Raw genomic sequence first — 27,396 nt, forward strand, 5'->3', positions numbered from 1 at the left:
TTACCATAAATTGAATAAAAAAATATAAGGAACAAATTGGATAATACTAATGTTTGCTTTCAGTTAATTTCAAAATTCTACTTAGGCAAAAATGGATTTTCATAGCATATGATAGCATTGAATTTTCTGTTCAGTTAGGTTATACAAATCATCATGAATCGTTCAACACCAGAACAGCGCTTCCAAATTATGGAAATTTACTTCGAAAAAATAAATTTGTTCTCGAAGTTCATAGAGCACTAGTTGCATCATCGGCCCTTACTTCCTTCCCTACTTCGAAATGAGGAAGGAGCTGCCATTACGGTGAACAAGCGCTATTGAGCTATGCTGGCTGAATTTTTGTTTCCAAAAATTAATCAGCTAAACATCAACGACATTTGGTCGAACATATGTCAAGCCCCCATTGACACGATACCGCCAGACTTATATATTTATACAAGCAAGTCAAATTTGGTTAGAAGATATAATAAATTATTTCAGCCAAATCTCCGAAAGGGCATATAGTACGTGTAAAGAACGTGTTCGACATTTTGTTTCCTATTATTTTTAATTTTCTTACCGTATAATTCATTAACAGATATGTAAAATACTTTGTAGCCCTTAATTTTGCCGTTCTGCCCGTCTACATCAGGAGGTGACCATGTTATATAAATTGATGTGGATCCCAATACGTCGCATTGAGGACTCTCTGGAGGTGAAGAAGGCACTGCAAAAATAAAAAAAAAACATTCATTAACTCATTGTGGGCTAAAATACGATAAACATTATTGAAGAAAGTTTCTCATATAAGATAATCTCAAAATTATGTTTGGGGTAATTGTCTTGCATAGCGCATTATGCATTGTGGCTGCTAAAACAAGCAAAAGCAAAGAAAAAACACACAGTTACACAATGCATCAGTGGCGCCAGCAAGAGGAAGCGGGCAATCGCGATAAGAGCGCAGACACACCAAATTTAGCGAAGTCCTCATTCAGCACTTCGAAGTGCTTTTTAGTCGCCTAACTCCACATGTCGAGGGGGTTTATTCTTGAAATGTAAAAAATGCACTGAATAACAACGATGGAAAGCATGGTGGAAAGAATAATGAGATGGGGACTATCGTGTACCGTTACTTTGCTCTCAGAGAATTTGACAATGAATGACGTCATGTTAACACAATTGGTGACCAGTATGGTCAGATTACCATTTTCGTAACTTGATTTAGTTTTTTTTTTGTTATTTATTTATTATTTTTTGTTATTTTGTCTCGGAGTTTTAGTTCTTTCTTCATGACATTTTTCTAGCCTGTTCTAATTAAAATGTAATGTTTATAATTTTGTAAAACATAGATTTTTTTTAAATCGGTTCAATAATCCACTCAGTTTTATTCAGCTTTACATTTTTTTAACATCTGATCACATTGCCCGCGATTGCGGTTATTGTTGATGTTCTTCTCCTTTCAGCAGTGAAATCTCTCTCTCGCTACTTAAAGAAAATAAAATACCAAATTTTTATTGAATTACTTAATGAACTTTGAGTGCATGACAAATTGTCTTTAAAATGTGCGTTTTTTTTCAAATAAATGTGCTCATTACAATAAAAAATTTTATTGTAATGTTTAGTCGATCCTTTTAATTTTAGTAACGGCTTTTACACTTGTACCCGCCGATGAAAGAAAGCCATGAAATGTCTATAATAGTTTGCTGGTATAGAAACTAATTTGAATTGAATAATTGTACATCCACCTTCAAAGAAAAGTTATTTGCTTTTAATTGGTAGGATCAAAAGTTCCCCATCCACTAGATTCATCATAAGAAAACCGCCACTTTACCTTTTAATTTTTAACTTTTTTCGATAATATTTTTCATTTATTACTCTTTTGGTATATGAAATATGTAGTGCGTATACAAAAAGTATCCGATCGCTGGCTCGCAGTCTCTGGATTCACAATAGAAGGGTCTTTCAAAAGTGATGCTCAGATGTCAGCGGAACAACAAAAACAAATTGCAAAATTCGTGATTTTTTTATGGCAATAATCGTCCGAACAAGACCACAATTGAAAGGTTGGTGAAAAAATTTGAAGCGACTTGTTCTGTCGAGGATAAAAGGACTGGCAGAACAAAAACTGAACGATCTGTTGAGAATATAGCTGCTGTAGCGCAAAGATTTGCTGATCAAACTTCAACATCCATATCTCAACGTTCTCAACAATTAGACATTCAAGAATCGACCGTTTGAGGGATTTTACCTGTAGCCGTGCCAAAGCCTATCCATAGACCCTATTTACACGAGGAGACATCTGGAAGGGAGACACTTGAAATTCTCTTTTGATGTTTCATTCGCGTACACACGGGCAAAAATGTTTCCGCGACATTTTGACATTTAATACTTTAACATCGTCTGGTTCGGATGTCTTCTAGCACGCGCTTACATGTAAAGCAGAGAGCGTTCGACAACAGTTTCTTAAATATATGAATGAAAAATGCAAACTGGTTAAATAATAAATAATTTGTTGTTTTTTTTATTGAAATATATTTATAAATTCTTATACTTGAATAAAAAAAATTAAATTAAAAATACTTCATATGTAAATAATTAACTTAAAATTAACTTGAGTATCTAGAAATGCAGGGAAAAATTAGAAATCAACATAAACATGTCCCATAACTATTTTAAATTATACCTAATTTACTAGCAAAAATAATTGTGCATTTCCCAAGCAGCGTTCGGATGTTTGTCATCGTTGTTATCTTCCGTTTGTATGAAAACCAACACATAACTTAGAACTTTCTTCCACAAAAGAAGAAAACGAATGAAGCAACTGTCAAAAATTGCTTTAAGACAAGAAATACGAATAAGAAGAGCAAAGCGTGTCGCCGAGTACGGGAGACAAAATCCCTTCTCTCTTCCCCGACCGTCCTTCGCCCCCGAACAAAATGTTTCCCTTCCAGATGTCTCCTCGTGTAAATCGGGTAATATCGGCTTGAAGTTTAATGGCATCCTTTTGAGTCTTCATCGTTGAAAAGATCTTAACGTCATCAGCATAAAGAAAAAATTTAGGGAATGAGAAACAACTTTTGATGTCATTAATAAATAACACAAATAAGAGCGGTCCCAAGATAATTCATTCACAACGTCTATTGCTCAAATAAGAGTTTGTCCATTGCAGAAATGCAGAATGAAGGCCAAAACAAACTAATTTTTTAATTGAGATTCTATAAGAAACATTGTCGAAGGCTTTCGAAAAGTCAGTGTAAATGCAGTCGGCCTGCAAACCAGCCGAGAAAGAATCAATGCAGTATTCACTAAAAACACCCAGATAAGATATTGTAGATCTGTTAGCTACAACCCGTTGCTGATTTGAGCAAATTAAAGATTTAACCGCAAAGCTCAGTTTTGTATTGATCGCATGCTCAAAAATTTTCGAAATAGTCGATAGCTTTGAAATATGCCTTATTTCTAACGTCATTTATATTGCCACTCTTAAAGAAGGGCGTAATGGAAGAGAGCTTCTATGAAACTCCGCGACGATAAAGATCTGTTGATAGATAGATTCAATTTAGGTAAAGCATTACCAATATCCTCAGGAGAGAGGCAAAGAGCGCATGGAAGATCAAGTACTTCGTCAAAAAATTAGATTTAAAAAACTCAGCAAATAAATTTGCCACTTCACTTGACCTTCGTTCTTGACTATTGCCTAAAAAGATACCAGTGGGAACACTGGCATTACACCTTCTAGATATTATAAACGTCCAGGAGGTTTTGGGATTTGCTTTAATGTTCAACTCCATGTTATTAATATAGGTATTATAAAGAGATTTCTTTAAATCGTTGAAATCCTTTAACGTTTGTTTATATTGTATTTAACGACATACAAATGAAACTTAGTAGATTTAAACTTCTTGAAATAATTATTTTTAAGGTTTTTAAGGCTTTTCAAAGTCTTAGAATACCAGGTTAATTTTCTGAGCGGAATGTTGTCCAAGCAGAGTTTAGACAAAATGGACTTAAAGGCAAAAAAACTATTAGACGTGTCAAGTTCAGCAAATAAATTATCCCAATTAATATCAAGTAATAAGTTATTGAAATTGGCAAAATCGCATAATGAAGAATTAACCGATAACCTGCCATCAAACGGAACAGCTGTTTAAAAGTCGAGTTTGACAACTAAAGGTTAGAGGTTCTTATCTTTAGAAGTTATGGGATTCAAACATTCATTGATTTTGTCTTCTTCTTAATTGGCGCGATAACCGCTTACGCGATTTTGGCCGAGTTTAACAAAGCGCACCAGTCGTTTCTTTCTCGGAGCGTTTGTATCCATTCCGACGACATGACTCAGCCAACGTAGCCGCTGGATCTTTACTCGTCGTGTTATGTCTATGTCGTCGTAAAGCTTATACAGCTCATCGGTCCATCGCCTGCGATATTCACCGTTGCCAACGTGCAAAGGTCCAAAAATCTTATGCAGAAGCTTTCTCTCAAAAACGTCGCTTCATCGGATGTTGTCCTCGTCCACGTTTCTGCGCCATACGTTAGGACGGGCGTGATGGGAGTCTTGTGGAGTGTTAGTTTTGTTCGTCGAGAGATGACTTTACTGCTCAGTTGCCCACTTAGTCCAAAGTAGCACTTGTTGGCAAGAGATATTCCACGTTGGATTTCAAGGCTGACATTGTTATCGGTGTTAATGCTGGTTCTTAAGTATACGAAGTCCTTTACAACCTCGAAATCATAACTGTCAATAGTGACGTGGGTGCCGATACGCGAGTGCGCCGACTGTTTGTTTGAAGACAGGAGGTACTTCGTTTTGTCCTTTTTCACCACCAGATCCATTCGCTTTGCCTCTTTATCCAGTTAGGAGAAGGCAGAACTTACAGCGCGGTTGTTAAGGCCGATGATGTCGATATCTCCTTTCTTCCTTTCTTCTCTCCCCTGTTTGGCATCACAACGTCCAATTGTGCCCTAAGCTAGGGCAGCCTTTTAACCTAACCCAACTTAACCTAACGAGGTCCTTTCATGGGTCCTTTAAATCATGGGAACCGGAAAAAGTCGCAGGGGGCCAAATCTGGAGAATACGGTGGCTGATGCATGACAACGGCAACACCGTTTTTGCCAATTAATTTATCAGAAGCAAAGATGATTAGCAGGTGCATTAAATAAAATTAAAATAATTGGCGCGTACACTTCTGTTAGGTGTTTGGCCGAGCTCCTCCTCCTATTTATGGTGTGCGTGTTGATGTTGTTCCACAAATGGAGGGACCTACAGTTTTAAGCCGACTCCGAACGGCAGATATTTTTATGAGGAGCTTTTTCATGGCAGAAATACACTCAGAGGTTTGCCATTGCCTGCTGAGGGGCGACCGCTATTAGAAAAATGTTTTTATTAATTTTGCTTTCACCGAGATTCGAACCAACGACCTCTCTGTGAATTCCGAATGTTAATCACGCACCAACCCATTCGGCTACGGAGGCCGCCAATTGCATTATCATGATGCAAAAGCTATATATTTCTTTATCGACGATTCCGGGTATTGTTTTCGTATTACTTCACACAAACCGCGCATAACTTCAAGGTAATACTCCTTTTTTACGGTAGGACTTTGTTGTAGAAACTCCTGGTGCAATACGCCGTGGTAATCGAAGAAAACAGTGAGCAAAACCTTGACATTGGCGTGCTTTTTTTGGTTTTGGCTCTACTGGACTCTTCCATTGGTATGATTGGGCTTTGGTTTCGATGTCATAATCATATACGAATCATGTCACCTGTTAAGACCCTTTTAAAGAAATCCGAGATTAGAGATTTTATTGAAACATCTTCGTGATTAACATTTTTTGTCATAAAAAAGTCGATCTGGTCTAGACTTTCTTGGGTCAGCTGGCCAGTATGTTGGATCGCTACTACTTATGAACTTACTGTTACTCCTTTTTATGACGTCAAGTAAATAATGTAAAATTATCCAATATAAGTAGGCAATCCTTCAATGAGTTGGAAGATCTCAGAATTATGGAAATCAGAGATCTTCTAAGGTTTTTGATCAGATCTCATTGGTTTTAGCAGAGCTCAGGGCAAGTTCCCCTTGTGGTATCACAACCGCTTCCAATCTAACCTAACCTATATTGTAATATTTAATTCTTATTGTCATAAATTTAAACACACGTTCCTCGAAAATGTACCTACTAATGAATGTAGTTTGCATCTTACTTACCATCTTCCATGGTTTGTACTGCTATCTCCCTGCTCGGTGGTCCGCTTCCTTGACTAGTGTACGCTTGTACAATAACGTGGTATGGAGTAAATTTGTTCAAATTACTCAATATAGTTTCTCCACCAAAATGTGACCGCACTTCGACAGTTTTGAAACTAAACCCCTGAGTGGGATTCACTTCTTTATCTTCAGGTGATAACGACATTTGGTATCCAACATAATAACCGAGCAGTATTCCATTCCAGTGGTCACGTTCAGGTGCATCCCATGTGACAGATATCTCTGTAGAACTTTTGGCTTCTGCGCGCACATTTAGCGGTGGCCCGGATGGCACTTCCTCCAGTGTGGTTACTTGTACAACCTCCGAATACTCTGAGGCACCCAATTTATTTTCTGCGGACATTCGAATGTGATAGGCCTTAGCAGGACGTAGGTTTTGTATGTTGACAACGGTTTGGCCACCGGTGACGGTGATATGTTCGGCGTTTTGCCAAATATCTGTGTTTAAGAAATAAAATTAATTATATTGATGGAAACAGTTTTAAACTGGAGTTATTTGAAGAAAACATCCAAGATACCAGAAAACATCCTGACGTTGATTGTTACCATGCTTTCGTGTCACTTACCTGAGATTTGTTTATAATATATATGATATCCATCGATTGGGCTGTTACCAGCAAAGGGCTGACTCCAAGTTAGTTGAAGGCTACGCGACTGTTGTGAGTTAATACGAAGGTTTTTCGGTTGTTCTGGAACCTCTTGTACGATTAATTGAATCGACATTTCATCCTGACCCACGGATAAATATATTGAGTTAGTTGACAGCATTTATACATGCATATATAAAACCAAAATATATTTTTTTATATATTTATACAAATAAATTATGTAAGACAACATTTACAAAAATATTCAAAACTCTTTTCATCCATTTAATTACTATTTCCTATTTTCACTATTTCCACATTGCATTGAAAGCCACTATAAAAGAACTATAAAAGCTCTTCCTAATGTGAAATAATTTAATTATTTTAACCTCTGATACTAAATTAATTCCTAGATAGGTTGGAATATATAAATACCCCAGAACGTGAAAAGTCACCCCATCACAATTTTGCCACCTATAAAAATTTATTTATTACTATATTGAGAAATTGTGGATATACTTATATTGCACATAATTTTTCACATTAACACAGTATCGCAGTTCCAATTACATGGAATTCGCAACCGACAATGCTGCCATGACGATAGCAATGCAAACTAACGGCAGACTTCACACAACGGCACAGTTGCTATTCTAAACAAAAGTTTAATTTCAATAATCATGCCACAATTATAAATTCAATGTAATCGATAAGCCTCTTCCGTTGTTAAAGTAAACTTATATTTGAAGATTCTGTAAATTCTGCAATACATTTTATCAATCCACAGCTGATGTAAAGTCAAAGCGTCATAGTGAAATAGTTTTAAGAAAAAAGTTGTAGATTTATAAATAAACTAAATCTTGAAAAGAAAGTTCGTTTTTGACTTTCATCTGGAAGCTGCGGTTGGCCTCGAATCATCCTACATTTTTTTTTAACATTTTCCTTGCAAAGGAAAATATAACCGGCGCCTAACGTGGGACACATGTGAGTAAAAACTTCGAGTGATAATATAATCGTACATACATACAGTCCTGTGCAAAAAAAACCGGACAGTCTGAAAACTCCATTTTTTGAAGTAGTATGGATTTTATCAAATATGTTTGAATGTGGTTATATTCCATTGTGTTTTTAATACAAAAGTATGAAATAAAATCAATAAATTTGATACGTGTTTTTAATATTTTCATACTTTATTTGTTTTAGCGTAGTCAATAGCGAATGTTTTATTATTAGTTTATCCTTATTATATAATCTTAAAGCTAATTAATTCAAAACAAAATTAATTATTTCATTATAAATGTTATAATTTGAAGTTTTAATACTTGGTCGCACCGCCTTTCGCCTTAATTACCGCTTTAATACGTCTCGGCATTGATGTAACCAGGGTTTGCAACAATTCCTCCGAAATATCTTTGTGCCAAGTGTCCATTATAATGTTATCCAGGTCAGTTTTGATCTTCGGCTTTTTTTCAGCTACCTGCTTCTTTACAATGGCCCAGAGGTTCTCAATTGGGTTTAGGTCGGGACTGTTACCCGGCCATTCCAATTGGACAATTCCGTTTTTTCCCATAAATTCTTTTACCTGCAACAAATAAGGAATAAATCATTGGTTTTTTGATTCGACATTTAAACAAAACACTCGGGAGATTTAACAAAAATCCTAACTTACTTTGTGAGATCGGTGGCATGGCGCAGAATCATCCTGAAATATAACGTCCGTTCTTAGAGAATACTGCTCCTCAATGACAGGTATTAAATGTCTATTTAAAATTGAAATGTAAGCATCTCCGTTCACCCGACTATCAATAAGAGTTAGTGCTTTCGTTCCGTCATAGCTGAAGCAGCCCCATACCATTCTACCAACTGACTGTCTTACAGTAGGCAGTATGCATCCAGTTTTATATCCTTCGCCAGATCTGCGCCTCACATGGTGGATACCATCCGATCCAAAGAGGCTAAACTTGGATTCATCCGAAAAAATCACATTCTTCCAGTGCTCGACAGTCCAGTTTTCATGAGTTTTGGCCCATCGGTATCGTTTTTGACGCATTTTTTCGTTCAAAAACGGCTTTTTTTCGGGATGTCTTCCTACAAAACCGGCATTTATCAATCTCCTACGCACAGTAGATGAATCTATTTCGACGCCAGTTGCATCCAAGAACTCCTTCCTGATGTCTGCCGAAGATTTGAAACGATCCTGGATACACATCCGCTTAATCATCCGGTCTTCAGCAGGCGACGCCTTTTTTCGTCGTCCAGATCCTTTCTTTCGCTCCGTTGAAGCCGTTTCTGCAAATTTCTTTAAAAAATCGGCAACAGATGATTTGCTGAAGCCTACTTTAGCAGCAATTTGACGGTACGGACAATTTTTGTTGTGATAGTGCAATAATTTGCCCCTTAACAACAGCTCCCATTTGCTTCGATCTTGGCATATTTTTGATATTAACACTTACCACGTATCAACTATTTCACTTATTGGTTAAATTATGATACAAATTAATTCAAAACTGTTCTATTTATACATAAAAACAGCTACTTACCGCCAAGAAGCTTTATACTCAAGCTATAGAAATTTAAATAGGGTAAATTAGCTGTCCGGTTTTTTTTGCACAGGACTGTATATCCTAAGTAAAAAGGGAGAAAACGTTAAGAATTCCTGATCAATCTAATTGCAATTGCAGTAAAAAGTGCGCTTAAATCAGTCTTTGGCAAAAAGGGAGAAAATTAATAAGTATCCTTGCTAATTTTTTTTTTAATATAATACCCAACTTAGTGGCAAGTGCTTGCGACTTCATTCACATAAGATAAGGAGATCAAAAAACTATAGTCTTAGTAGCTAGTGCCTCTTTTTTGTAATATAGTTATTTATAATTATATTTCATTATGTATTAATAAATAAATAAAAAACTATCAGACCCCACTTGTTTTTTTTTTTTGTGTTTTAGTCAGGAGGTGTAAATCAAAATGTCTGAAACATCATCAAAGGTGCCGTCACACCAATGGTATGTGGGGCATGCTCCCACTAACACTGTAACATTCCTCCTCCTCGGCTGATTATCACACCCCACATTCTGCAATCAACAGACAACCAGATTAGTCAAAAATTAATTTATTAAATTAATTAAAATTGCTTTTGTAACTTAAGAATGTAATGCAAGCTTAGGTACTTATATAAAATATGTTTTCAACCACAAATTTATATTGTGTTTTTAATCAATTTAAAAAAGTTTATAAGGTGAACGCAGACTTTATGGGCTATATGTATGTATAATAGCACAACATTTTTTATATTGCTAAATACTCTCAAAGCCACCATAATCTTATTCGTTTTATATACAATTTTCTTGTAAAGTCTTCTATTGTATATTTCATAATATTTTGCGAATTTTATTTTATTTCTCAATATAAAATACAAAAAAGTGTAAACTAATTTCATTATAAAGTAATAAAAAAAAACATACAGAAAATTTGCGCCGCAGCCTAAATGGTGCAGTTAAAAAAGAAAAACTATTTATTTCTAATTTTTAAACTTTGTTTTGTACTTTGTTGAGTATCTTTTATTATCAATTACAGCTTGAAACCTGCGTTGCTTGGGTCAACCAATTTTTTTGTTTATTCTGAACTAATTTGATTCTACTCTTCAAGTATCGTCTTTTTAAGATCAGATTTGTTATGGATATCATATTTTCTTATATTTGTCTTCAAGCCGACCACAAATTTTCGATGATGTTGAAATCCCATGAGAGTGCAGGAGTTTCAATAATGTGGGGACATTTATATTATATATTAAGCATGTTTGTATTATTTATGACTTGTGCGTAAGGTCGTCATCTACATATATAAAAGCGAAAGTCATCTTCAATTTTAAATTTTTTAGCGTTTTGAACCAAATTTTCTTGCATAAGTTTTAGATAAACATATTTTTTCATTCTTCCTTCGATAAAAGTCAAATTTCTTACTCTATTTGCATGCATGCCCAGCCCATAACGATGTCACCGCCGTGTTTTATATATAGTAGCTCGCAAATTTTGGGGTTTGAGCTGCGTATTGGACTCGCGCCATATAAAAGATCTGCCATCTGGTCCAAATAAGTTTATTTGTATCTCGTCTACAAAAAGTACAGTCCTCCAAAATGAATTAGATGGCCACGTGCAAACTGCAATCTCTTACTTCAATTCCTTGTATTAACGAAAGTTTTTTACCATTGAAATTTGCTTCCCTTAGTATTTTTGGTACAGCCCGTTTCCTAAATACTGTTCGGTCATTTCAGTTAACTTTGGAACGCTTGATGCTAGATTTTTCTTCACTTGGCGCACTAACTACTGACACTCTTTCGCTGTGAAAGTTTTATTTGAAGCCTGTCATCCCTTATTTACCACACGATTTTCATGCATAAGGCGTTCAATAAATGAGCTTTTGACGAAATTAAATGCACAAATGAAATGCTTCGAAACTAACTCACGCGTTTCTATCGAAGTACGCGGCCCCATCGGTAAAAAAAAAACAAGCGTACATAAAATTTAATATTGCTTTATGCCAAACTCACTTTACAAATTCTCGCATACTAAAAATGCCATTTGGTTTGTTGAAACTTGCGTTGGGAAGATTGCATTTGTATCATTCAAGCTGCGGCGTGAATTCTCTGTTTGTATTTTCTATAATACTTTTTTTTTTTGATTTTCTCTTACCATGAAAATAGTGGACTCGGTCGCCGTAGTCGAATGGGTTGGTGCCTGACTACCATTCGTAATGGCAAGCCTCCAAGTGTATTTCTGCCATGAAAAAAGCTCCTCATAAAAAATATCTGCCGTTCGGAGTCGGCTTGAAACTGTAGGTCCCTCCATTTGTGGAACAACATCAAGACTCACGCCTCAAATAGGAGGAGGAGGTCGGCCAAACACACAGAAAGAACACTTTCCAAAAAAATCGTATCTGCATCAAATAAGGTGAGTGACCGTATGTTTGATAAAAGCGAGCAATTTAACAAATTTTAAAACAAACTATTTAGGTTGTCTAATGAACTCGCACAGTTTAGCAGACATAATTCTAATCCTAAATTTAAGCAATGCGGTAAACTTCCAGTTAATTAAAAAAAATAATAATAATTGACGCGTACACTCCTTTTAGGTGTTTGGCCAAGCACCTTCTCCCGTTTGGGGCGTGCGTCTTGATGTTGTTCCACAAATGGATCGAGCTACAGTTTTAAGTCCACTCCGAACGGCAGATGCCTTTTTCATGGCGGAAATACAGTCGGGAATCTTGGCATTGTCTGCCGAGGGGCGACCACTATTAGAAGAAAATGTTTCTATAAATTTGCTTCTTCACGGAGATTCGAACCTACGTCCTCTGAATGATTTAGTCGAACTCGGACACAACCACGGTATATTCTCATCGAATTATGATGAATGATCAAATCTGGACTTGTGGTCGACCTTCTGGTGGATTTTACACACGAAAACTAATTTCCTTCTGCGTCTGTTGCAGCTCATGATTATACCTAGTCTTGATATAAACTCTGTGACAAATTTTGCAATGCATACGGCGAGAACAAATTTGCAGAAAAATGTTCCGTTATTTTTGCTTTTGTTCGTATATATTGTCTACTCATAAATTAAACCCACTTTCGTGGCATATTTCGCTTGTTAACAATGAAGTGGGGAGCTAAGCGAAATTGCATTGCAGTGATTACATTACATAAAAGTGGTAAAAGTGCAAGCGAGATTTTCGAATTGGCATGAAAAGCGCGCATGCCGCGATAGCAGAAGCCTTGATTTGGTCAAACAACTTTACGGATGACAGCGATTTGAGCTTTCTCAATCCTGCAGACATGGTTTCCGAAGGGTGTCCACTCCAGCTCTTCGACGTCAGCTCTTCACAAAATAAGTTCACATTACTGGTCTTAGAACTTACACAAGTATGTTGTCTGTTATTAAAAAGAAAACAAAAAAATATTTCCCGACTGGTTTATAGTATCTTATTTAAGAATACGAAGTGGCTCTTGCAGTTTCATAAACTTACAAAATAAATTTTAAAAAATTGAAGGAGGTTGTAAACTGAGGTCCCACAAAATGAATACTCGTATTATGATGCTACTTATTCTTTGATTTCAGAGTTTTTCAATTTTTTGTTTTATATATTTTAATCTATTCTACAGATCTTTTCCATTTCTGGTTTTTTTGTATTTTTATTCTATTTTATAGGGTTCATTGTCATTGTTTGTTCTTTTTCAGGTAAAATCACGATGGATTGAGTAGTGCTCTGAAAATGAAACTGAGGTCATTTGTGTAATTAGTGGGTTTGGGTGCGATTGAAGTCTTATATTGTGTGATGAGGCATGCTTTTTGATTTCTGCATCTAATGTGGGAGCTTTGAGAACACGGTTAATTTGAGCATTTGTGATATAGTGTGGTGCATTTTCGATCATTTTGAGAGTTTTTCGATTACAATTTGTGGAGTATTTCGGGCTTGTCAACTGCGGTGCCCCAGAGTTATATGCCATATGTCCACACTGGTTTTAGTTTAATAAAAATATGGATTTGCCACGCGGGCTTGCAGTCAAGATGCTTTCCGAGACATTTTGTAACAATACTTTGGGGTTTGATTGTGTTATTGAGTTTAACGGGTGGGGAAGTATTATATTTCACTTGAGCGTAAAGGTAACTTGAACAGATTTTGCCTCATTTGATTTTATGAACTGGAAACAGTCTTTGAGCCATTGAGTTATTTCATCATTTTTGGAGTTTAAAAGAAGCCACATCAGGGAGGGAGTCAGTTGTTAGTACAGCGGTGTCATCTGCAAAAGTTCCGACGATAGTTTCTTCAATAACTGGAACATCGTGAGTGTAAAGCAAGTATCAAATGGGACTCATAATACTGTCTTGGGGTACACCAGCTAAACTTTCGCAGAATTGAGATTGCTCTTTATTTTGTTTTACAAAAAAATGCCGACTTTTTAGGTAGGATTTGATAAGGATATTATATAATAATTTGTGGGTAGCCCTCATTTTACAGAGTAAGCCATCAAGGTTTGTACTTGTTTGATGGTACCATGTGTTTTTCTGAGGCTGAATTGGTGATTTGGTTCCAATTTTCGGTCTTCAATTATGACCATCATTCTTTTGAGAAATAGTGACTACAAAATTTTTGACGTAATAGGCAATACGTTGATGGTTCGATAAGAGTACACTTTCTCGGCACTTTTTCCGGGTTCATGAATCATTTTTATTAGTGCAACTTTCCATTGGGGAGGAACAAACCCAGTTAATATTGAGTCATTGTATATATGCACGAGGAAAGATATTTCTTCTGCTGGGAGTTGCCGGAGTACTTCTCCAGTGATGAGATCATATCCTGGGAATTTCTTGATTCTAGGCCTTTTTATAGCTTCTTCTTCTTCGTTTTTTGAAAATTTTTTTTATGGGTGAGTTCATCTGGTGGATGAGATCCAGGGTGTATTTAACTTTTTGAACAGTACTTCGCGAGGGTTCGATATCATGTGTTTGAGCTTTATCAAGATCCGACTCAGCCCATTTCTTATTTTCCATTTTAAGGGCTGATGGTGCTAAGGCTGGCCTTTTGAACTTTTTTCGTGCTTTCCAAAGAGAGTAATCTGAGAAAGAGAATGCATCGGGGTTACTGAGATAGTTTTGTAGTTGAGAGTTACGTTCATTTTTGAGAAGTTCCTTGAGTTCTTGTATAAGAGAGTTCAGAGTTTTTTCTCTCCAGGGTGTCTAGTTTGTTGCCAATGCTTTCTTGCCTGACGTTGGTCTATTAGTTTTTCTTCCACGGTACGAGATATAAGGCGTTTTTCAATAGGTGCGCTTCAACTTTTTTCCGATAGGGAGGGCGAACGACGCAATATTTTTTATTTTTCGCTTGTCATTTGTAAACTTCATTAGTATACATTTCATCATGGAACGCTACACACTTGAGCAACGGTTGCAAATCATTGAATTTTATTATAAAAATGCGTGTTCTGTTAAGAAAGTTTAAAGTCGAAAAATCATCTTCAGTGATGAAGCTCACTTTTGGCTCAATGTCTTTGTCAACAAGCAAAACATGCGTTACTGGGCAGAAAGCAATCCACACGTGATTCATGAGGCACCGTTGCATCCCGAAAAAATCACTGTTTGTTGCGGTTTACATGCCGGCGGCGTAATTGGCCCATATTTTTTCGTTGACGAGAACAATCGCCACTTTACTGTGAATGGAAATCGATACCGCGACATGATGGCCGCAATTGAATGGTATGGACTTAGACGACATGTGGTTTCAACAGGACGGGGCCACAAGCCACATAGCACACGCTACAATTGATTTGTTGAAGAGTAAGTTCGATGAGCGCATTATTTCCAGAAATGGACCGGTCGAATGGCCGCCGCGCTCGTGTGATTTGACGCCTCTAGACTATTTTCTTTGGGGTTATGTGAAGTCATTGGTCTACAGTAACAAGCCGGCGACGATTTGTGAGCTCAGAGCCAATATTGAACGCGAAATTGCTGGAATTTCGGCCGATTTATGCAAAAGAGTGGTCGAAAATTGGGTTCAACGATTGGACTTCGTAAAACGTGCACGCGGTGGTCATGCAAAAGAAATCGAATTTCATACTTAAATGTGTATGTTCAAACTCGATAATAAAAAAAAAGTTAGTTAAAAAAGTTGAAGCGCTCTTACTGAAAAACGCTTTATGTGTGCGATGTCGCTTGGTTGCGCAAGGTGTCGATTTCCAAGCTGCTTGCTGTACGCAGGTATTAAAATGCTCTACAACATTAGTTGTATCTCCATTGGCCTTGAGAGGGTGCTTCAGATCAATTGCTGAGGATGCAAACGTCCGGAAGTATTTCCAATCAGTTTTACTATTGTAAAGACATCATGTGGCAAATGAGTCAGCTGAGTATTTCTTCAACGTGATTTGTACGGGAGTTTGCTACACATAAGTCGATTAAATTGGGTATTTTATTTGTGTCAGTCGGCCAATATGTTGGCGAATCTGAAGAGGTTGTGATGAGATTCAATTTTGATATCGTTTCTAACAGCTTGCGACATTTTGCGGTAGAGAGTCGAGATCCCTACTGTGTGTGTTTGGCGTTATAGTCTCCCCTGCAAGGAATCTGTTGCCGAAGATTGGACAGAATTTTTCCTCAGATTTTATAACATTTTAAACTGAAGAGATTACTAAGAGCCCTTCTTTCCTTCTATTTTTCCCTTGATTATTAGTTGGGGTAATTCATATTTCGCTCCACGAATGGCTCCCAGATAGGCTGTTTTGCTACGATTCTCGCTCTGTTTTGCATCTTCTGAGGACTTCAACGTTTGTAACACGGCCAGTCAACGAAATCTTTATCATACGACGCACAGTGCGGCCGATTCCCGAAAAGCTGGCCAAAACTCAAAAAATTAAGTAATTGATTCAAAATACATATCTTACTCGGGGGTTTTCAGGGTCGCTGATTACGAATTTGATCTTAAAATTTTGAAAATCCACCTCCCTCCACCCCTATTGGCCACCCCCTCACGTGAAATAGCGTATATTCAAGAACATAATCAAGATGCATGTAAATTTATATGTTTGCGGGGTCGCAAGGTAGCAAGTGGTAGCAGCTGAATCTTGTTTTATTCAGTAACCATTACTTTTTTGAGTAACCTTTAATAGGTTTCAAAGCAGCATATGACGGCGTTGTATTACTATACAGTTTGAAAACTCAAATTTTATAAAAAAAATTGCAAAAAATGTATCTACGTATTGCTGCAGCTAAAAATTTTGTGTCGAGGTATTGATATGTACTAAAGATTTCTCGTATTTTACTAACCTTCCGAAGATGATTCCATTTGGTTTTGTTCAATATACTCCATTACAAAATCTTTCAAATGTGTACAACTTTCACTATTCATCGACAGTAATACGATGCTCAAACGAAGGCCACGTTGCGACTGAAAATACAGAGGATACTTAGGTTGCAAACACAGTGCACGCTGAGACGAAGATGAAGACGAAGCTGAAGACGAAAAACAGTGCAGAACAAATCGTATGAATTCGCTCGCTCGTACGCGTAGTCGCGCTGTGACGAAGACGAAGATGAAGACGAAACGCAAGCAATCAGCTTCAAACGCTGCTGTACTGAATTTGAAGACGAATCGCTTGCTAGTTACCGTGGTTTTTGTTTGTTTGTTCTGTCTATGCTTTGGCACGTTAATTAAGTTAAGACAGTCGATAAACAAGTAATCAATAAAAGGCATAACACTAAATATATTTTAAATTATTTTTTACCTTAACGTCACAATTAGCCTTTCAGCACATATAATTGGCGTTTTATTAAAATTAGTCCAATGTTTAATAATAAGTGGCTCAATTTTAATTAGAATATAATCAAATGTGCTAATTGTCATTCTGGTATATTCCACAAATTTATTTTCTTCGTGGCGCAGCTCATCATACAAATGATGAAATTCACCAAATGCTTCTCTTCCCAAATGTATAGGGTGTACTTTTTTATTTAGTTTTATACGTTTTAATTTAAAATATAAGCTTTGCTCAATCAGCAGGTGAGGAATCCATTGCGACTAACATAACAAAAGCGCAACCAATTCGTCTTGCACTGTGCAACCTATTCGCTTATTCGCAACGCAAGCAATTTATCTTCAGCTTCGTCTTCATCTTCGTCTTCGTCTCAGCGTGCACTGTGTTTGCAACCTTAGGGTACAGGACGTTGCTATGAACGGTTTTCATTATTCAAGGCATTACTGTAGCCAACCCAAAGACAAAAAAACTCTATCTAGAAACTTTTTTTTTCGACTTTTGGCCAGCTTTTTGGGAATCGGCCGCACTGTGCGACGGTAGCACCATATTTCAAATGCTTCTATTTTATTCACCATTGCTGCTTTAAGAGTTCACCCTTCTACTCCGTATAGTAATTCAAACCAAACATAACATTTCATATACCGCATACTCAATTTTATATTTAATTCTCGATTGGTCTGAACTTTTGTGTATTTTATTATTTTAATATTTATTTCTGGCTATCTCGATACGACCCCTTATTTCTTTATCCGCGATCCATGTATGATTTAGCCAGCATCCCAAATATTTTAAACTATATGTGGGAGACAATTTCGCAAGACAGACTTCCATTACAAAATCAATATATTCCTTTAGTCAAATGCAATTAATATCTGCATGTTAAAAATTATTCATATCAATGTGCATATCGAAGGCAAACGCGCATACATATGTACCTATATAAATATAATATATGTATGCATACAAACTTCCTCAAAGCACACAAAAACATTCCAAAATTGTTCAAAAATAAAGCGAAAAGATGAGTGTGTCCGTACATACATACATATATTTTGTATGTGAGGTTACATTACATATAGGGCTGCGCGCACATGCCACAACAAAAATATTACGATTCACTAAAAATCCTCAAGGAATCTAGCCCACATTCATAGCTATAGTATTGTGCCGAAAAGTAAGAATCATGAAGCGTCAACCAAATACATAGTTTCATAATTTACTGATACAACTTTTTAGGTCTTACTATGCATTATTACATTAATATTTGGTATATGAATTTTTATATTTAGTTTCTTCATGTTGTACTGTAAGACATACCTCAGATCTGTACATCTTAGTTTAAACACTTACCTGTCCGAAAGCATTGCTGGCCTGGCAAATATAGATGCCTGTATCCTGGCGATATGTATGAGAAATGCCTAATTCGGAGACCATACCATCGTCTAGTACCTGGTCACGAATTGTGTACCTGGGCGAAAATTATGGAAAATACAGGAAAAATATATGGACTGTAGTTAAACTAGATAGTGTGTTTAGGTGTTGAATCTTCAATCCATATCGTGCGACCTTGATTTATCTAACTGAGAACATTAATATAATGAATAATTATGAGCAATATGAATTCATATATCGTCCCCTTTCTGTGTTAACCTCGTATATATAAAATCATAATTTTCAGTAAATCGATAAAAATGCTTAAAGTTACTTAACTTCTATGAAAAGTTATAACTTATTTGATACGATACTTATAGTAGATACGAGGTTTTTGAATTCGAACATGTAGATACGAGAAAAATCGAAACGCTCTGAAAAAAATTCTATAACCATTATAACCATTGTATGTTTTGTTTTACGTAACAGGAGTGCTAAGGAGTGTTTTTCACTAAAAATCTCAATTTCGAAAAAAATAAAGTTACGAGGTTAGCACAGAAAGGGGAAGATATGGTGATGTGACTAGAGCAAATGATTTGTTTTCTTTTATTGCGTTTTGGTGATTTGAATCTCAAAGTGATACGTTTTGTTTACATTCTGATTGAAATTCATGGAACTCATGGAATCTACGGAAGATTTTGATATTCAAAACACCATATTGTAAAACCAAAATGCATCTAAATTTACTATTGCTACTACGTTGTATGAATACGAACTGAAGCTAAGTATGAATCGCACCTTTTATATCCGCCCATATTTTAGTAAAATTTAGACCAGCATGGTGGCCTAAGCGTTTGAGCGCTTTAAGACTAAAATATATCTCCGATCTAAAAACTGGATATCTAAAAATCTTAGAAGATTTACGACATATCCTATTCTTTATAGGGTGGACTCATTATCTCGCAAACACATTCTCTTCAGGAACTTCCAAGTTCTCATTAGTGAAGGTACGGTCTGGTAAAAGAATTCTATCAGCTTCAAATCCGGATGGTTCACTGATGGATCGAAATTAGGAGATGATAGAACAGGGCCGGGAATCAAAGGGCTTAAATTCAAAAAATGAATTCCAATGGGTCTCTACCCACCAATCGCACATTCTTTGTAAATGTCCTGCACTAGGCAGCAAGCGGCTACAGCGCCTTGATGGCACTGCCGTGCCTCCATATAAATTATGGAACAATAAGCCCCAGAATGTGCTACAATTTTTAAAAAGTCTCAAAATATAGGGTATCTCAGCAGGCTTTGCACAATATTTATATTTGGTCGCAATAGCCTAATAATAATAATAAATAATAATAAAATATATCAAAATAGTTTCCAGTCATTTAAAAATACATGTGTGAAAGGAATTACCTAGAATCGAGAGATTCATCCAAATACTGTTGCGTCGCTTGTATTTTCCATTTGATATCGATGGGATTGTCGCCCTGAACGTTACATTGAACGTGCACTTGCTTTCCTTTCGCAACTGAAATTTGCTTTGTTTTTGTTTGAAAGTGGGCAGGTACTAAAATAAAAAAAAATAATAATTTAACAAGCAGTATCAATCGGATAATCCTAATTGCCGGCACGGATGATAAAAAATGTATAATAACCAAACCCGCGAGTTTGGAGAATTAAATGTAATTGTTTTTAGTGAATAGATTAGCAACAATAATTAAAAACGGTAGAAGATTTAGTTCCTATTTTGAAGGATAATTTGTTACAGGGTTACACTACACACTTGAACTATAATACTAATAGTTCTTTAAATTTTAAATTCATTTTTAAAACTATATCACAAATATGTTATGTAACACTTATTATTTTTAATGTTTACATAAAAGTAAGGCAACTTGCAACTCCAACTCCATATAACTATTCTCTATGAGGGACCTACACGTTTCAAGCCGACTCCGCACGGCAGATATTTTTTATGACGTGCTTTTTCATGGCAGAAATGCATACACTCGGAGGATTGCTATTGCCTGCTAAGGGGCGAACATATTAGAAATAACTTTCTATAATTTTTGGTGTTTCATGCACGGAAATTCGAATCTGTGCTCTCCCGAATGGTAGTCACGCACCAACCCATTCAGCTACATATTTGTAAATATTAAATAAAATAATTTATGAAACTAACCTTATAAAGCGTGGCGCAAAATTAGTCGGGTGGCGCAAAATTAACCATTCAACTTTTTACTAAAAAAATAAAAATTATTTTGAATGACGGAAATCTTTATTTTGACCCTTACGTGCTCCATTGCTTGTCTATTTGTATGCTGCAGTTGTCTAGCTCACAAGTGTCAAATAGGATTGCCGTAGGACGATATTTGCAAATATTATAAATCTTTCCATAAATGATTAATTTTGCGCCACCTGTTATTACTTATTTTCTATAGAAACTATTCTACAAATTATTTAAAAAACTTGGCAATATACACATGCAGATTTAGTGAATTCCAATTTATAAAAATAAACAAAAAAGTGAATATTCCGACCGTCGTACGCAGCTGAGCCATTACACGTCCGAACTCGTCAACTATCAACAAGCAACCCTTCGGCGTGACATCCATCCGCTGTTATATCTCCCCATATGAGACGGCACTTGGTTCATGTTCGGCACAATGAAGATCTGGATTTAAATGGTACCCTGATTTCATATGGTCGCTAGAGACTACGATGAAATCACTTTGTTGGGTGCGCCTAGTAGATCATCCACAGTATATCGGTTATGGGTTAATTGTTTAATGACGATATACGATCCCCTGAATTTCCCACTATTTTCAGTGACGAGTTGTACGTTCACTGATGTGATGATTAGAGCCCAAAACTCGACCCATTGAAGAAGTTAATCACGTCCCAACAGGTCGTGACTAAAGCTGAGTAACTGCAACGAACACACCTGAAAAGCGACGACTTGCCACTTTTGTAGCGCAAACAAAAACTAATGGCGTAACAAAGAACTGGCATGAACGAATTTGTCAGTATGCAATTGAATGATTTTCGCGAACTTGGTAACTTGGTGGACTTCCTTACCATCGTCTAGCGTGCAGTGTGAATATAAGACTGTGCTTACGAATTTATTGCTTGGACTAATTGAACACAAGTTCTTTGCGGCTCATGTTCCTGGTGCTGTGCTCGCTTCACGTGCTTCACGTGCTAAATCCCAAAACATGACATACAGTAAATTAATATGACTTCTTAAAGCATTATTGGAACTGGCGTCGTCTTGATACTATGTCCCGCTTTCAATATCGTGTACTTGGTGAAACCAGAAACTATAATTATTATATGTTGATTATCCCGTTGGCTCTTCATAAATGGTCCGAAAGGATCAATGTACATTATTCGAAATGGAATCGGTAAAAGTTGAGTGAGATGCATTTGGTTTTCTAACTTGCCCCTTTTTGTCTTATTCGAACATCATTCGGGGCAATCTGCAGTGTAAAATTTCACGCATGACCAGGTCGCGCGCCATCTAATTGCTTGTGTGATAACATATCGCCGTTCGCCTTGAACCGTTCAATATAATTGACTGTTGTGAATTATGAAATCAGCTTCGACTTGTATCACTCTTCATTCGATTTAAGCATTGACGTAGTCGCTTTTAGATGTTCGTCTTTTATCTGCATTGAGTAAATCCAGTCGTCACTATTATCATTGTTGTTCGGCTGCAGTCTCCGGTTTCTATGGTGGTAATCTCGTTGACTGGCTGAATGCAGTCAAGGTGAGCCTTGACAATGCTTGCACTCAAATTCGTCTTCTTATAAACACAAATATTATCTGGCTATATGTGATGGTAATTTTAATGTTACTTTCGTCGCAACAATCGCCTTAAATTTCCGTTAGTTGAGCATTGTTGGGTCGATCATCGATTTTAAACATGTCCGATTAGATTTTTAACTTGTAGTAAATAGAGACCAAGAGCTTTTTCTAGAAATGCGTATAGATTTGCGTTGACATATTCGCTCTTTATCTGCAATTTTACCTCAGCTTTTCCCGCAGACTCTACGATCGATCCGCCAAACCCTTTAAAACATTTGCCAACCGGGGCGCATTGAAGCGTAGTTGGTATTACAGTTTCAGTTATTAGTGAATGGTCGCTGCCTGTGTCGACCAAGCGTCATATGATTTATCCTCAAGAGTGACTTTTGAAGCTTATTTGGACTCTTCGATTTCTGCTACATTTGGTTTCATATTAACGCGCTAATTCTTTGCATGGAGGCCCACTTTGAGCTCTTAGGCGGGTAGTCAGAGGCCCGAAAAAATAATGATTTTCAATAATTTTGTTTCAGTCAATTGCTTCATTTTACAAAAATAAAAACATAGCATTAAAACACCGTGTTTCGCCTTGACTTTAGCTAAATTAAAAAAAAAAAAATTGTAAAAGTAGTTGCAGTTTGTGTGCAGCGCGTTTCTCCAGAATTCCTTGCGGTGATCATCACAAGTCTTTGGAGATTCATCTTAAATCAATCGATCAAGAGAAATTAGTTTTATTAATAGATAATCTTGTGCCTGATCGAAGCTTTTTTTCAAAATTAACAGTATGGAGGACTGAGGAAGTATTTTTAAGATTTCCGAGAAAAAACCGACAATTAATTGTTTAAAAACATCGAAATTAAATAAAAATAAATAAGGAGATAAAAAAATGAATTTGCATGAATATCAGCTTTTTATTTCACCTTAAGTATGTACAAAGGTTTTCCATTCCACTTACAAAATATTTTATAAACTATTTACAGAATTACATATGTTTGTGTCCATATATGTTTAACTTCGAGAAAAGTTCAATAAACAGTGGTGTTTTAAAATTCTCCTGTGCCTTTTCATGATTCCTTGCACCTTTCTATAAGGAGTTATGCACCATGGTTCAAGTGGATAACCAGAATGTAAAAAAATAAGTGTACACATTGCGAAGATCTGAAAGATTGGGAATTTAATTAAGAGTCACGAGCTCCCCTGTCTATTATACTGAAATCATTTTCCCAAAACTCTCCTTTCGTTTGAGGGTTTCCAAGCGAAGGAGTCGTGAGATGCAACACCGTATGGACAATTGATTGCCAAAATTTTGTATGTTGGTCGTATACCTGGGAAAGCGATTGTAACAAACATCACATTTATATCTTTCAGGACCTGGGATGTCAACTTCGAGACAGTGCTCTGGCACATAGTCGTTACCGATATTGTGCTGGTACCTAACGCTAGCCCAAAGTGAAAATGTGAGTGCCAATTGTATCACTGGAGGCACCGCTTTGGCAACTGATTTCATTAAGTTTACTTCCTGTAGAACAAATTCAAAAGCCTCTTTGCTCATGCGAAATCGTTTCAAGAATCTGCAAGGAAAAGTTTGTAAATGAGCTAGAATAATTAATAATAACCATTTATATATTCACACTCTTTTCTCTTAGCAGCCTCCGCACTGTGTTTTATTCTCCATCACTTTCACTAGAACTCATATATAAAAAAAACGTCGAATCAATGGTTATATTTCATTTGCATTTATTAAATTGTTCAACACTTTTGACATTTCCACGTCTTTTGTGACTTAAAAATACAATCCAAAGTAGGCAACTGAATAAATTACGATCTGTTTGCATTCGTTTGTTTGAATGCCATTCAGATTATATGATTGGCGTATCACGTATTTTCTTTAGTATGGTTGTCGATCGGTGAACGGATGTGATGATTTGACCCCTAGTGTATACTAGTTTATTCCATCGGTGCTTGTACTGCTCTTAGCATTTGCATTGCCCTTACTCGTCTCATTCAAGTCGTTGACACGTATTTCCCAGGCTCCTTTTGCTCGACTTCGCCGGCGTCAACTTCATCACAGTCAGGAGTCTCCGTTAGTATTGCGACCTTACGCGTCGTGGTTCCGGTGCCGAAATATTCGCGATTCATAATAACTTACTTGAGTGCGACTCATTTAAAAACTATCTTTATTGACATTTTGAAATTTATTTAATACAGTAATTCCTGGATATAAACATTAGACGAGATATAAGCATGCACCGTATATAAACATGCACGGGATTCGATGCGGGAAATGCTTATACGAAAATGACGCTTATAAGTACTGACCATGCATATACTTGTATTCATTAATATTACTGGTGCATCTAATTAAACAAAACGACCGATTACTTTTATTAAATTTAATAAATTTCCATTTAAAAGAAGAGCAAATTTAGATTTCATTTATTTAATATTAGTATACGAGTATGTGTATGCAACAAGTTTGAAGTGCACAGAAATCAATAAATAGTTGCCCTACGTAACCGAAAGACCATATAATTATTAGTTAAATCGATGTTTAAATCGAGTAATGTCGTCCCATGTAAACTTATATTCTTAGTAATATGTGTATATACTACTGCTAAAAATATTTACTTATTTGGTTACAGCTACCTATGTATGTGTGTTTTATTTAATTTCCGATCTTGAGCTTAAATAATGTGGATAGCATTGAGGGGTAAATTTACTTACCATTTACTTTAAGGAAGATAACTTTGCTTACGCCAGAACCGATATTGTTTTTGGACTCGCAAAGAAAGTGTCCCTGCGACTCCTTGCTAATCTTCTTGAAGTATATAGTCCCATTCGGAAATAACTGTACAGTCGGCTCATACAAAAAGTCCTTATATTCTCCTGGAGTAGGTCCAATAGCTTTTTTCCACGTAATCGTTGGCTTTGGATAACCAGAGGACTGGCAATGCAGTAAAACATCTTGTCCAGCTTGAGCGCTTGAATCCTTTGGCTCCAGCACCCATTTTGGAGGAACATTCACAGTCAGTGGTACCGTGAAGCGCTCCATACCGGCGACATTACTCGCAATACATGTATAGTTACCTGAATGTTCAGAGGTAATGTGTTCAATCACCAAGCTGGCAGAATATTCATCTAATCGGCGAAAGACTTCGTTGCTGCAAAAAGATATGCGTGTGAAAAAAATCAAAACTTTTCTTAATAGTTGTGTATGTGTCCGTGCATATGTACTCGTTTTTGGTCAGATGAAAAGTTATATTCAATCTATTTTGGTTTATTTCTGGCAAAAAAGAAAATTTCTAATTTCCCAAAAATAAATTAAATTGACAATTCAGCGGTTTATATCTGAGTCGTAAAAGCAAAATTTCGCGTATCGCAAATCTGATTATTTTTGTTAAGAAACCTGAAATATGTAGCCGCGTTGTATCATAAATCCAGATTTAACCACAACAACTCGGTCAACAAAAGTGGCCAATAATACAATATTTTTAAGTCTTCAATGAGTTTTGCATTCTTTTACATTTTGATTTGTATTTTGTTTGAGCTTACCCTGTTCCTATTAACGGTTTGCCATTACGCTCCCACCGAAAACTGACTGGCAAATCGCCCTCAAGGATTTGGCACGATATAGCAGCTCGCATGCCTTCGCGCAACATATTGGTCATGGCTTGGATTGGCATAATTTTAGGAGGGACTGTAAAAAATATACAATACAATGTATTATAATAGAAAGCACAGTAACGCTGAATATAGAGCAAGATAAATACATAATTCACAATTCGTACTCACAACTAACTTATAGATTCAATACAAGAGATCAGTCTGTCTACGATAAATTGTGAAAAAACCTTTCAAATCAATAAGTGTGGGCTGTAAACTCAAAAGTTCTATATTATATAGGGTTTTAATGTTAAAACTTGATCCAAATGAAGACGGTCCAAGAAAATTTAAAGAATATGTGTATGTACTTGTATATATATACATATATAGAGTATAGGGAAAACCCGCAAACACTTCAATGATATTAGATGCTTTTCATTTCAATTCAACCGGGCTATTCGGGACATATTTTTCGATTTCGATGTAACTCAAATATGTTGCTCCCTGGTCAAAATAATGAGACACGTATTTTTTTGTTCGTTATATAAGAAATTTTTTTTTTTAATGCTCATAACTTAGGAAAAAATGAACAGATTTTAATGATTCTGGATTCAAAATGATCATCATTACTTGCACGAGCGACTTCATATAGAAACAATTGCAATACAGTAGTTGAAATTTTTTTATTTTGCAAAACGTGTTTTTAATTTTTAATGGCACCCTTAACACCCCAGTGAAAGCTATACACTATTAGGATGCTTAGGAAACCAAAACGAGCTGCATTTACGCATAATGGATATCTATGTATGTGCGAATGGGTTACTGTCCCTAGTAATAATTTATACTACTCACCCAGAACTTGAATCTCCACATTGCGACGCGAGGTTTGCTTTTGTTTATTTTGTGCCATGCAAGTATAAGTGCCTGCGTCTTCCAGTCGCTGCAGTTGCTCAACTATGAGGGTACCATTGTTGTATGCGCGCTGTCTGCGATTAATGGGCAGAGTTTGACCATCTTTTGATAGAAAATTCAATACGAGCAAAAAATTAACCGATTTCTTTAGTAAGAATAAAATAAAGAAAATAACATATTTAGTATGACAATCACTCAATAATACATATATAAATAACCTCAAATAAGCTGAAAAAATTCTGCGTAACCAATACCCACCCAAGTAATCTCGTATTTCAAAGTAGAAGTGCTATCACTTATTATAAAGTGTGACCAAGTTATATTTTTCTCAAGGTTATGTTTCAACAGCTTGCCATTTCATCATGCATCGTTTCACGTTTGCCGAACGTATGGAAGTTATAAAAAAATGTTTTCGTGAACTTCGTTGTGAGGTCTGTCATCATCAACGTGGCTCATTTTTGTCTCAACAAGCTGTTATTGGAGCGAAAACATTAGACAAATTTTGGAATAAGCATCAATGCATCCACAAAGATTGAATGAATGGGGTGGTTTATGGCAGAGCGCCTTTATCGTTATCTCT

At 36.2% G+C, this 27,396-nt stretch overlaps 1 protein-coding gene across 4 annotated transcripts in view; it reads right to left on the reverse strand.

Annotated features, from left to right (window-relative positions):
* Positions 1 to 27,396, reverse strand: part of LOC128859833 (cell adhesion molecule Dscam2) — a 196,392-nt gene that overhangs the window by 31,713 nt on the left and 137,283 nt on the right. For all 4 annotated transcript variants that reach the window (XM_054096935.1, XM_054096936.1, XM_054096937.1 and 1 more), the window contains exons 16-23: positions 26,757 to 26,918; positions 25,854 to 25,998; positions 25,026 to 25,462; positions 19,911 to 20,064; positions 18,477 to 18,594; positions 6,809 to 6,971; positions 6,183 to 6,680; positions 560 to 706 (exon numbers count right to left, since the gene is read on the reverse strand). In XM_054096935.1, the coding sequence (XP_053952910.1) occupies positions 560 to 706; positions 6,183 to 6,680; positions 6,809 to 6,971; positions 18,477 to 18,594; positions 19,911 to 20,064; positions 25,026 to 25,462; positions 25,854 to 25,998; positions 26,757 to 26,918 (1,824 nt within the window). The remainder of the gene's footprint in view (positions 1 to 559; positions 707 to 6,182; positions 6,681 to 6,808; positions 6,972 to 18,476; positions 18,595 to 19,910; positions 20,065 to 25,025; positions 25,463 to 25,853; positions 25,999 to 26,756; positions 26,919 to 27,396) is intronic.

Source organism: Anastrepha ludens, chromosome 4, assembly GCF_028408465.1.
Source record: "Anastrepha ludens isolate Willacy chromosome 4, idAnaLude1.1, whole genome shotgun sequence".
In the NCBI taxonomy this organism is placed as follows: Eukaryota; Metazoa; Arthropoda; class Insecta; order Diptera; family Tephritidae; genus Anastrepha; species Anastrepha ludens.